Genomic DNA, 13,197 nt, shown 5'->3' on the forward strand with positions numbered 1-13,197 from the left:
GATGCCCCGGTGCCCGCCGCTGACTGGGAGGGTGATGCACCGGTGCTCACCGCTGACTGGGAGGGTGATGCCCCGGTGCCCACCGCTGACTGGGAGGGTGATGCCCCGGTGCCCACCGCTGACCGGGAGGGTGATGCCCCGGTGCCCACCGCTGACCGGGAGGGTGATGCCCCGGTGCCCACCGCTGACCGGGAGGGTGATGCACCGGTGCCCGCCGCTGACTGGGAGGGTGATGCCCCGGTGCCCACCGCTGACTGGGAGGGTGATGCACCGGTGCCCACCGCTGACCGGGAGGGTGATGCACCGATGCCCACCGCTGACTGGGAGGGTGATACACCGGTGCCCACCCGCTGACCGGGAGGGTGATGCACCGGTACCCACCGCTGACCGGGAAGGTGATACACCGATGCCCACCGCTGACTGGGAGGGTGATGCACCGGTGCCCGCCGCCTGACCGGAAGGTGATACACCGGTGCCCGCCGCTTGACTGGGAGGGTGATACACCGGTGCTCACCGCTGACTGGGAGGGTGATACACCGGTGCCCACCGCTGACCGGGAGGGTGATGCACCGTTACCCACCGCTGACCGGGAAGGTGATACCCGGTGCTCACCGCTGACTGGGAGGGTGATCACCGGTGCCCACCGCTGACCGGGAGGGTGATGCACCGGACCCAACCGCTGACCGGAAGGTGATACACCGGTGCCCCCGCCGACTGGGAGGTGATGCACACGGTGCCCGCCGCTGACTGGAGGTGATGCACCGGTGCCCGCCGCTGACCGGGAGAGGGGAGCAGCCGCTGAGCAGCACCGATCCGTACACTGACACTGGGCACAAGGGATCGGTGTGTATATCAGTCAGGAGTTTTACGATCGCCCGCCGCGGGGCGAGCAGACACGGTCGGCACGAGCGACCACGCCAACACCGAATCCCGTTCAGTCCATATCAGTCCCTTCAGAGAGCAAGGCCGAGGTTCAAAAACGTTTGGGTTAGAATGGTCGCATCAATTGTTTCTCGCAACATCCACTCGGACTGCGACAATGCCGCAGGCTGCAGGCTGCCAACAATGTAGCATGACATAAGCCTCGGCAGCCGCCCACGGCTGCTGTCTGTACCATCAAATTATTTGAGTCACCCTGTTTCTCACTTGCGGATGAAAGTCAGCATTGCTGATGAAAACCGATAGTATCGCACCAAATCGTCGTGAGATCCCAGGCAAGAACCTTTAGGAAAGACTGAACCCTCTCTGCAGTAAGAGCTTCAAACTCAGAATGCACAGCTCAGCTCCAAATGCTTCATAATTCATACCAACGTCGATGCATAGTTCCGCACGAGAGTCGGACAGACTTTTACACTGAGAGAACTCACCTAGCGAGGACACTGCATGGTCTTAAACCACGGACCGCCAAACACAGCCTACCGACACCAGCTCGCGCCGCGCGCCGGCAGTACGCACCGTCGTGTGGACGCGCTGCTGCTGCAGCACCGGGTGGAGCGGGACGCTGGCGCGGCCCAGCAGCTCGGCCGTGTCGACCTCCTCGACGCGCACCTCGACGGCGAACCGACGCAGCGTGGAGCGCAGCCAGCCGCACGAGGCGGCGAAGTTGAACTCGAAGGTGGCGCGCGGCACGGTGGCCGGCCGCCGGCAGGGCAGCGGCACCGGGCCCGAGCGCAGCTCACACGCGTCGCCGAAGTGCGGGTAGCTGAACCTGGGGGCAACGGCGGCGGCGGCTGTCCAGGCCGTTTGTGCAGCTGGATGCTGTCTGGGCTCCGGCAACGCGTGCGCATGACATTATGGTGCACCAGGTGCCTTCCTGTGGCGTCTGCAGCGGAGCACATCGTTATGGGGGATCTTCTGTGCTGCGTGGCATATGCTCACCTGTCGCTCGTACTCGCTCGTAACTGATATGTCGCATAGCACGAAGCACTTCCATATGGTTCATGTCGGGTACGAAAGAAAAAAATCCCTGGAAAACGCACACCACGCCCACCAAGTGGAGGGACAACCGCCAGAGGGAGCGACAAACCAATGTCCCACCCACTCCCACACCCGGCAGCTCACCTGAGCACAGCTCGTCCACGACACGCCTCCTGCAGACACAGCTTGCGCAGGTCCAGCACGAACCGGAAGTGCCGCGGCCGCCGGTCCTCGTCGGCGCCGGGCGCCATCTCGACGGCCGGCGGCGGCTGCGGCGGCTGCAGGCGGCGGCGGCGGCTGCGGCGGCGCGCGACGCACTGTGGTCACCTCCGGCGATCTGACGGGCGAGCCTCGGTCAGCTGGCAGCGACGGCAGGCGGCCGCCGCCGGCCTGTCGAGATCGATGCCCGGCCGGTCGAGCTCCGCCGCGCACGTGGGCGGCGGCGAGACCGGTCGATGGCGGCAACACCGGCGCGTTTGCCCGATGGTAACGCAAAATAACGCGCCTCCGAAATCGATGTGCGCCGCTGGGCACACCCAGTGTTGCGGCGCGTTGCGATGGTTACGTCGTGGGGCCGAGTGGAGAGGTCCGCAGGCACAGCTTGTCAGCCACGAGCTCCCGGATGGCCAGCAGCCCTCCACAGCGGGCGAGCCCCGGGCCCTCCCCAGCGAGAGAGGCATCAGCCCCGGGTCCTCCGCAATGGGAGAGACATTAGCTCCAAGCCCTCACCAGTGGGCGGGTCATCAACACCGGAAGTGGGCCAGGTGACCGGATGTTGGGGTGTCATTTAGTGAGCCGGCGGGGGCTAACTGGTGGGTAATGTACCCCAGCACCGGTCTCCATGTCCAACTCTATCATGCGCAAAGCCGACAGCTGGCGTGCCTTTTATCATATTAGCAGCCCTGGATGCTACATGCTACACTGGATACTACACTGGATGACGCATGCAGGTATCTATTATACTGATTAATAGGTGTTATAGAATATCCTTTCTCAGTACCAGGATAAAAGGTCCCTTTCGAACGTTTCACGTTAGCCAAGGCCTTAGGATTATTGCCAACTGCAAGCGACAGACGCAAGTTAGTTCAGCGAAGATGCCGAGACTAATCGCATCAGATTTTATCCTTCAGCGGGTTTTGACATTCAGGTGGGACAACCAAGACCCCATAATGCTGGTGCAAGTAGTCAATGGTCACAGAGCAGTGGTATAATAATCTGATCCAAAGCACACAAAAACTGACCCTACGTCGCTGCCGAGGCGACTCGAGCCCAGGTCCAGCGGAGAACCGACACCAACTCCATCTGTCGCCGCCGGCGTCTCATCCAGCTCCACGGTGCTGTCGCCAGGCGTCGCCGCCTGCTGCCGCGACGGCGGCTCCACCTCCCGTCGGCCGGACACCGCGCCCTCACCGCTCAGCTGGCTCTGGCCGTCGCCGCCGACGCGCGCGTGCGCCAGCTCGACGGCCACGCCCAGCGCGGGGGCGTGGCCGTCGGCGGCGCGCGGCACCAGGCCCGTCAGCGACGAGGCCAGCGGGTGGGCCGCCTCGTGCGCCAGCGGCTTGGCCGGCGGCGCCGTCAAGGCGGCCACCAGCGGAGCCAGCGGCACTGACGCGCTGCCTGCGCCCCACGAGGCGCGTCACGCAGAAGCCTGCCACCTCAGACGTGATACAGACACTGATGCGCTTCAAATGTCCTGTTTTACAGGAAGCACAATAGATGTGTAGCGGAGCCGAATTAAAAGCATGAAAACACTTTTCACACCTTTCCACACGTTACGGGCAAGCCAGTTAGCACGTTTCCACTCATTAAACGCTTTCTTTCCAAGTGATACGCCACCGCTAACAATCCGCCTGTTCCAAAGACACTTTGACCACATTGGCTTTCGCCGATGATAAGCATTAACGTCGCGCATTTCTATCACAAAGATGATGTCATGTAATAAAAGCCTGGTGGCGCGCGCGCGCGTCCGTGACCGAGCGGCGGCCGGGCTCACCCAGACTGAGGTCGCCGCAGCAGAGGTGGACGTCGATCGAGCCCAGCTGCTGCAGGTAGCGGCGCAGCACGGGCAGCCGCGCCCGTACACGCGTCACCGCCCGCTCCGCCAGGAACCGCGGCTGTCCGCGGCGGCACAGCCGGAGATCAGGCACCCAGCACGCCGGCACCGCGCCCCAAACGCCGGAGGTGGAGCCGAGACGACGGCCAGGGGGGGGGGGGGGGGGGGGGGAGACACCAGACGCCAGAGCTTTCGACGCTCCTACACCGCTGGTAGCGTCACAACAGCTAGGCTGAATTAAGAAGTGGTGCACAACGTGGCAGAGCACCGCTTTCCCCACTGGCGACGGCCTGGGCCATTGCAACGACATCCTTATTGCAGGCGACCTACCAGACGGCAAAGCAAAGCTGCGCGCCTTGAGGGGCGAGGCGCTGCCCATCCAAACGAGACCAACGCCAAACGATTCGCCAAGTCGAAACAAAGATACGATACAGCTGATAGCAAACAACGCTCACTAGGGATGATTGCACACTGCGGAAGATATTAAGACAGCTTCACCTAGCGGGCATACAGCACCAGCATGGGCTTGCGAATCATGCAGCAGCTCGCACCAAAAGAAAGCAATGGCCGCTGCGGCCTCCGCCCTGACCTGCACAATGTTGTTGAAGGTGTCGGTGACGATGTCGCAGCCCAGCAGGCTGTAGTAGAAGCTGAAGCCGGTGCCGGTCGGCAGGTCCACCTCGGGTGGGATCAGCTGGGGACACGGCTCATCATCAGACCGACTCACTGGGGACCCTCCCATCTGATCATCGGAGGGCACAGCCCAGATAACCCAGCCCTCGGGGAGAAATCAGCACGCTTATGGCGGCACGGGGTCAGGCCAGTCAAATTCCGTACAATCGGTGGGAGAACAAACAAACGTGGAGCAGGCAACACGTGGATCAATATTTATGTCCCATCATTTGTGGCATGCACCTCACGTTCTCCTACATCCCAGATGGAAGGAAGAAGCAAACATAAGATAACTAGCCAAAAAAGCATATGATAACTAGATAACTAGCCAAAATTAGCATTTTGCTTTCAAAATTTGCATTCTTTGTGACAAGCAACACATCAATCTTAAAAAATGTTCGCTGGAATCTACCCTACATACACCATTACCAATCTCTTCGCATCGAGCTGTTTCAAAAATGGAACATAAAACATGAAAATTGTCAACTCCAACGATTTTCACGTCTCCACCAAACGTACTGTCAATCCTGTTAGGGTATTGCTTTCCCCTCCCACACTCTGCAGAATTTCACAAGCTTCAGCGCACTCGCACTGCATATCAACAGCTCCAGATGAGCCATGCAAAACCTCACCCCAACAGCAGCACAGTCACCTCTCACCAGCCCGTCCGCCCCCAGCACGGCCCGCAGGCCCTGCCGCACCATTGCAGAGCCACCTCTCACCAGCCCGTCCGCCCCCAGCACGGCCCGCAGGCCCCGCCGCACCGCTGCAGAGCCACCTCTCACCAGCTCGTCCGCCCCCACCATGGCCCGCACGCCCCGCCGCACCACTCCAGAGCCACCTCTCACCAGCTCGTCCGCCCCCAGCACGGCCCGCAGGCCCTGCCGCACCACTGCAGAGCCACCTCTCACCAGCTCGTCCGCCCCCAGCACGGCCCACAGGCCCTGCCGCACCACTGCAGAGCCACCTCTCACCAGCTCGTCCGCCCCCAGCACGGCCCGCAGGCCCTGCCGCACCACTGCAGAGCCACTTCCCACCAGCCCGTCCGCCTCCACCACGGCCCGCACGCCCCGCCGCGCCGCTGCAGAGCCACCTCTCACCAGCCCGTCCGCCCCTACCACGGCCCGCATGCCTCGCCGCACCGCTGCCAGACCGGCGGCCGCCCCGCTCACCAGCTCCAGGTTGCGGGCGTGCACCACGATGACCGTGAGCGTGAAGAGCTCCTGCGGCCCGGCTGGCGGCCCCAGCTGAAAGCAGCCCAGTCGCTCGTCCAGCACGGGCACCACCGGCTCCGGCTGCGGCTCCGGCGGCGGCGGCGGCGGCGGCAGCTGCGGCTGCGACGCCGGAGGGCCGCGCGTCGGCGGCGAGTGCGCCAGCGACGCCGGCGGGACGTCGGAGGGCTCGCACGGCTCCGGCTCGCTGCCCGCCGTCTCCGACAGCTGGCGGGCAGGCGGGCGCGTGTCGTGATGGTGGCAGGCAGGCATAGCGTAGACGTCAAAGCGTCGCCGAACACGCTACGTCGTTTGACGGAGCACGGAGACAGGGTATCAATATCTGAGAGCTCACATTTTGATGGCATGTTAGCACATGCCTGCAGCTCCGCTGCATTTCTAACATGACTCAGTTATCCAGCTAGGAAGACGTCCAACACTCCGCTTCGATCATCACCGCGTCGCGAATCTTTGCCTCACGTCGATGGTGGGATCCAGGACGCTGCTTCCGCCCGTCGGGTTGGGCTCCAGACTGAGGCCAAGCTGGACAGCCGGCAGTTCATGTGCAGACTTGGGCCGGCAGCCGAGTATGCGGTGCCACTTCACTTCGGGCTGCGAGGAGACCGACCGAATCACGGCGACGGCGACGGAGACACGTGCGGGACCCAGCACCAACGCCACGCATATTCCCATCAACTATCACACAGGCGGCCCTCACCCGCACAAAGCATGGTCATTGTTAGAGAACGGCATATGCCCGCAACTATCTACGCACTGTTCGAGACCCGACGACTCTGAACACATCTGAATGTTCTGTACTTTCCTTGTACGCCGGTTTCAATAATTATCAATATTAGGAGCAAATGGCTGGGGTTCTGCAAACCAACTGAGCGAATCCGCCAAATGCCGACGTTTTCAAGTGGTCCCCGTAAAGGTCCATAGTATCGAAAACATGGCTCATCGACTCACACCAATAGCAAGACAAGAGTTCAAAACATCACCGACCCATGCAAAATCCAAGACCATTAGCAGTGTCCCACCTGATGAAAAGTGGGCTGTTTGTTCAGTGCAAGTCAAAACAGAGCTTCAATCCCCACTCAGAAACTGAGGTAAGCCCGAACCCTTTCCCCAACACTCACGCACCCGCACATGCACGTCCAGTGGGCGGTGCCGGGCCGTGCCTCCGCGTACCTCCGCTCCGGTCTGGCGCTCGATGGCGGTGCGCGTGTCGAGCACCACGTATCCCAGCAGCTGGCGCAGGTCGGTGGTGGCGTCCGACGTGGCGTAGAACTCCACCTTGACCGGGTTCTTGTGCAGGCGGTGCTGCTGCAGCGCCCTCCTGCGGCAGACGCGGCGGTGCTCAACACACGGCGGCTCTCACTCCCCGCCAGCCGAGGCAGCTCAAGGCCAAATCTGGCCTCAGGTTGTTGTGCAACAGTGCACACCATCAAGGGACAGATCAGGATTATCACTGTGTTCAATGCTCAAAGAAAGCTTTGCAAAAGCCCATCAGGTGATTCATAACATTTGTTGTAAATATGTGGTATCAGAATATTCCACACAAGAGGCTGAGTTAAATTGGTGTACACAGTGCGAAAGGCGGTGATGGGAGTTTTGAGTGCCCCATCCCATGCACAACTGATCACCCATCCTGTGTACCACAGTCCATTTTATCATGTAAGCAGTCTGTAGCCATTATCACCCACCTGTCTGTCTCCCAGGCAAGCTCACTGTTGAAGTCAACATGCGACGCCAGTGGCACTGGGTCCGACTGCAGGATCTGGTGGTCAAACTTAGCCTCTGCCAGCAGGCTGTAGCCAGGTGGCGCTGGCAGGTGACGCCCTGAACAGCAAGTGCCGCAGCACCATTAGTCATAAACAGCACAGTAAGACTGCTACTCCTGCTAATGGCAACAGCAGTCAGCACCATGCAAGCCCCAGTTCACTTGTACCACTGGTGCATCATGTCACATCATGACAGCTAACAACTTTCATCATGCAACTGATACCAAATGCTGCACCAAAATGAATGAAACACATCAAAAATGGCATCAAAGCCTGACCCTCACTTAAATTCTTCAGAGGTCTTGCTAAAAATGAGCATACTCAGAATACCTGGGTAACACTTTCCTTTATGTCAACTTAAGTCACAGTACACTCACCATCACATATGCTGAGAACAAGCAGAATATCCTCAGACATGTTTGCTGGGTGGGCTCAAGTTCAGCAGGTGTTTTCCAAAGCCATCTGAGCTTAGCACAACCTGTCTTACTGACACATCCTGCTCAGGATATAATGTAAAGTCTGTATGAAAAAACAAAATATGGAGCATGCAAGGACATGTGCACACATCACATTTTGGAAACTGTCCCAAGTGTTTAAAAAAGAAGGAAGTTCACAATCAGCTTATACACATATCTAAAGCCTTCATGAATAGTTCACAACTATTTTAAAACTAATTTGAGATGAATATATAACAGGTATGCATATTTGCAGTAATTATTTGACTTGCAATAACATGCATAATCTAAACTCCAGCACTTAGCTTCAGCCATCACCAATTTCAGAACAGAGAGAACCAATGTTTCAGGGAGTTATGATGTTGCCGGTGCAACTCCAAGCATAAATGCCACACATAAGTGACACATAATAGATATCAAGGAAGTGCATGAGGCTCATAATTAAACAAGCTGATCTGTTTGTGCAGCAGATGGGTTTAGAGCAGCAGGCACACACTTTGTCCACTTGCTATTGCTTCATTGTGGACAAAGTTGACCAATAACCCCACTGTATGAAGAAAAATAAAAATAGCCACAGTTTCCAATGTCAGTGCTATGCCAGATATGCCAGGCATAGAAGCATGTCCGACTGGAGCAGCGTGTGCCGAGCATGGCCGACGTAACATGTATTTTTTGCTGTCTGGGTTTCTCATGCACGATGATATGGTCCATATATTGGCAGAGTGGAACACATCTTGAGCCCGGTTATCATCAATGTCCCAGGATTTCCTTTCTATACTTTCCCAACGTCGTATCATTATCTTATCTCAGCCGTATTAACCATAACGCCACCTTTACCCCAATGCCCGGACCCAGCGCATTGCTCTAGGCTCAACGCGTTCTTTCACAACTGGTGAACCAAAGTGCGCCACTATTTAAACACACCGTGAACGTCAACACAAAAGCGGGTCAACAAGATGGCAACAATGAACAAAAGCGGCAAAACAGAACGCCATCAAAAATGGAGCTTCCAATAAATTTCACTAGAAATGGAGGGAAGGAGGTTTTTGATGGTGCACACGCTGAGCATATCTGTTGGAGGGGACTCTCATCTCGCACAGACAGTGCGTAACCAGGAAAAAGGGACTGAAAACGTCCAAAAGGACATCACGTAATTTATCGACAACACCCCCTCAGTCCTGGAAAACTCAGCAAAACTGTCGAATGTGTTATTGGTGATCCCGCGCGTGGGTGCTGCCATGTGCATCACTTCGCAAAATGACCAACACATTTTTCTGTTCTCTTTCCAGTTGAAACATGTCTATTCAGCCTCATCGCGGCCTTCGATCTTTGACGGAAACTCGGCAAGCATGCTCATAGCTCAATAAAGAGTTCCGACGGCAGTTTCGAAGACGCTTTTGCAGTTGTCGAATTTCATGTTCCCACGTTCAGCCAATATGACACATTTGCACGCAACAACGTTGCCCCGCTTGTCAGACTCGGTCATATGTGCACATGTTCCGAACTTGAAGACACTAGAGCAATGCCAAGCTGTGATGAAATAAGCCCACTTATGATTATTGGTATACTTTTAAATGAAACATACTGCTATTCACAGCACAATTTTTCTTTTTAGTAAACATTCTCCTCAAAACATCATGGCTTGATTGTGTCATCGTTCCTTGCACATTGATTGGGAGGCGTTTTATCTGGGAGTCGTGCTCACGAGCGCCAGATATGAACGAATTAACAATTGTATGTTTGTACTGGTCTTGGCCGCCGCATGACCGAACGAACTGAGGATTTAAATGGCATGGTATTATGACGTCATGGATGCCCGGGTGACCTTGAAAGTCTGCACGAAATAGTCACGCCCTTCGCGGGCGTGAAGCTTACAGACACTAGAGGTGTGTGGGCCATAAAGAGGGCAGAATTGTAAACTGCACCAAATGATCTTCTACAGCCCCTTTACAGTTCAGAACCCCATACAAATGTAGAACACTCCCTTAAATATAATATTGTAAGTCCGCTGGCCAAGCTGCCCGCCGGATTTCTCGTGGCCAGCTGGCACCGGCACCGGGCCGAGACCCATTCAGCGAGCTCCCACCTGGTTACGCTAGAACAGCACGAGCGCAAAGCCTGATCCTTACTAATATCAGCTTCTAACTCATGTCGATCCGCGGCCGGGCTATTTTTTTAAGACGGCTGTTCTTGAGACTCGCACCGGCCACCACCATCTGCCTGCTCCGTCCCTCCAATCGTCGATGTGTCTGTTGGGGTTATGCGTGCCCAGTTGCATCTTAAGGTCTAACTGCTTCCTGGCACCACGTTCACTTTCCACAGCCTCGATTCACGGGAAATGCATCATGTGCATGCTCTTTTATAGTATGCGCACGTTTAGGTCATAACATTCTGTATAAAACCGCCTTCCCGCGCCTTTCGCCAGCTTCCATATGCTATCTTCTGGCTGTTTTTGACCTTTCAGCGAAACTCTTGACAGATAATTAATCTTGAATGAACGAAATAAGAATTACAAAGCCGGAATAGTTTCGCCACACATACCCTCAAGCTTTGAGTCCCCCCCCCCCCCCCCACCGCGCAGAAGAGAGAGAACACAGCGCCACCAACGGTCCGGCGGCGAACTAACCCTGCGAGCTGGCACGGCACCAGCTTTGTCCACTCATAACATTTGCCCCCACCGGAGGAAGAGCGAAAGACTAGTTTTTAATCGAGCTTAAAACGCGGTTGCACAGTCCCGAGCACGAAATCTTAGTCGGTCGGCCACGAAGTCCACGAACACAAATCGCTACATGGGCACACAGATCCTTACGACGAATGACGGCTAGCTGATCTCGGCCGTCTACCACTAAGGGTAACACACACAGATGCGTCTTCGGTGTCATCAACTCCCATATATACCTCTAAATCTGCTACAGTGGAAGCGGCACTTCCACCGTCTCGCGCCTCGCTCCCATTTTTAAGTAGATGCGGCACCTGCACAGTCGCCTAGCGCAGCGCTCACATCGCTCGGCGGGCCACTCAGGGCATCCGGCTTGGCTTTCGGTCCCAGCATCTCACCCGCGATGGGCGACACGCGTCGCGAAGGGGCGACCGCAATACACTGTCTTCAAACTACTGCCATGAACCAACCTTTTCTTAGGGGAACCGGCCGCCTAACCTCAGCAACTGCAAACGGTTTATCATAACGGTTCGACAGCGTCCTGGATGTACCGCGTTTCACTACATGCACTGCACATTAGCATGGCATGTGTTCAGCACTGACAAGCGCCGCCGGCTCTCAACCAATGACTGCAGAGCTTTCTTCTGATTGGGTGACAGCCTCTGCTCGACACCAGGCATCGACTTTCAATAGGTACTGCACGCGATCCGAGCTATCACCAATCATCAGTTACCTCAGTTGTCACGGGCACGAGTGGTTCAACCCCATGCACAAGCTCGAACGGATGGTAACCAGTCGTTGAATGACGGGAGAACGAAAAGCTGACACGCTTGTGGGAGCGTAACTCAATAGATTACCTTGGAGTAAAACTTACCCCGACGTGTGAAGACCTGGGAAATATTAACTATCCGGAAACAATTGAAAGATTGAAGGCCAGACTTAACCCATGGTTTGGGAGTGGCTTGGCTGCATACGGGAAGGAACATGTCATAAAGTCAGAAGCTCTCTCGTATTTAAAAATCTAATGGCTGTCTTAGAGAAGACAAATCATGCGTCCTTAAAGAAGATAGAAACAATAATATACCAGCTCTTTTGGAACCGATCTCGAGATAGGATCAAACGGCCGGTGATGAAAAACCGTCTTTTCGTGGGAAGAATGAAGGTGCCCGATGCATCAGTACAGGCAGACAGTCTTAAAACGGCCTGGATAAAGAAGTTGCCTAATCAAGAGTACAACGCTAAATGGGAGAAAATACTGCAGCGCAAACTAAAAACAAATGCCGCAATATCATTATTGCAGTGCGATACCGATCTTTAAAAATGTTGAATCTTCTAGATGGATGTAAGTTTTGGTCAGAAGCATTAATTGCCTGGATACAGATCGTGCGCTCGTTACAGCACTAACTCTCAGCAGCAAACATACTGGCCAAAGTCACGTGGAACAACACTGATATGAACCTGTAACAGAATGTATCATTGAACAGGCACCAACTGATCCACCGTTCAGTCGTTAAAATGAACGACGACCTTTACAACCACCAGGACCGAAAGCTTTTTAACGCAGACCAATTGCAAATGCAATTCGGCTATGGGCATTACCTAACAAGGCGGTCTATACTGCATGTCATACCCCGTTCTTGGAAGGAAGTGCTCGCCCAGGAAAAGCCCACCAATGCAGTCCTTCCATGCGTGGGAACGGCGAAGTGGGGATATAGTGCGCTCCTATCCTCGGCTCATGTTTCTCTAACGGACAAGGCTCAGACGAAATGGAAACTGAGGCTTGCACCTATGGTACAGGAACAATGGACAAAAATATACAAAGTTCTGTACGACACAACAGATGACTTCAAACTAAGGTGGCTGCAATTTAGAATCATCCACAGGATCTTACCGACGAAACGCATGCTACACCTCTATCGGATGAAAGAGACGAATCAGTGTGCGCGCTGCCAGAGCCACAGCGAGGATATGCCACATGTGTTCTGGTTCTGCCCTGGGTCGCTAACTTTTTGGACCGACTTGAGCATGCGATTGCGACTCCACAGACAATTCACTACACATAGCGTTATCAGTAGCCTTCACAGTCCTGTCGGTCCGGTCGGACCACTTACTGAGTCCGCTATTCGACTGTGCTTGCTATTGCCGGATGGTGCATGTTGCTCTGCGGTGATTATCGCGGCGGCTGACAGGCAGCGTCCGCGGCGGGGGGCGACGTTTTCGCGACCCAGGATGGTGTGTGTGTCATTGTGTGGTTTTTCGAACTCAAGACAAGTAGAAATGTACACGTTAGGATGCTCGAGGATTAATAAAATGTGATCAAGCTTAAAAAGCTGACATACAGCTGACACACACCGACCCATTTGCCCCAATCGGTCTGGCTCGCATTCACGTAGAATGTCGGCATGTCACACAGTATACGGTCGAAGCGTTCAGTCTGTCCAGCTGT

General features: G+C 55.6%; 1 protein-coding gene across 1 annotated transcript; it reads right to left on the reverse strand.

The window, feature by feature from the left end:
* Positions 1-3,330: 3,330 nt before the first annotated feature.
* On the reverse strand, positions 3,331-8,064 carry LOC119113631 (centrosomal protein of 120 kDa). Its single transcript, XM_037237918.1, has 10 exons — positions 8,015-8,064; positions 7,560-7,695; positions 7,045-7,192; positions 6,334-6,465; positions 6,034-6,081; positions 5,815-5,943; positions 4,560-4,664; positions 3,911-4,031; positions 3,510-3,534; positions 3,331-3,340 (listed from the first exon to the last, which is right to left on the reverse strand). Exons 1-10 carry the CDS (start codon positions 8,052-8,054, stop codon positions 3,331-3,333), a joined length of 894 nt encoding a protein of 297 aa, XP_037093813.1. The 5' UTR covers positions 8,055-8,064.
* Between the last annotated feature and the right edge of the window lie 5,133 nt (positions 8,065-13,197).

The sequence above is a fragment of the Pollicipes pollicipes genome, unplaced genomic scaffold (genome assembly GCF_011947565.3).
Source record: "Pollicipes pollicipes isolate AB1234 unplaced genomic scaffold, Ppol_2.1 Scaffold_7262;HRSCAF=8765_pilon_pilon_pilon, whole genome shotgun sequence".
Classification (NCBI taxonomy): Eukaryota; Metazoa; Arthropoda; class Thecostraca; order Pollicipedomorpha; family Pollicipedidae; genus Pollicipes; species Pollicipes pollicipes.

What these genes read in the sequence shown, in the direction of transcription:
- LOC119113631 (XM_037237918.1), bottom strand. Translation starts at nt 8,054, where the DNA reads ATGTCTGAGGATATTCTGCTTGTTCTCAGCATATGTGATG. An exon ending in AGCGCCAGACCGGAGCGGAG is followed by an intron (nt 6,466 to 7,044) that starts GTACGCGGAGGC and finishes GTCTCCTCGCAG; the next exon opens with CCCGAAGTGAAGTGGCACCG. An exon ending in CTGCGGCGACCTCAGTCTGG is followed by an intron (nt 3,535 to 3,910) that starts GTGAGCCCGGCC and finishes CGTGGGGCGCAG; the next exon opens with GCAGCGCGTCAGTGCCGCTG.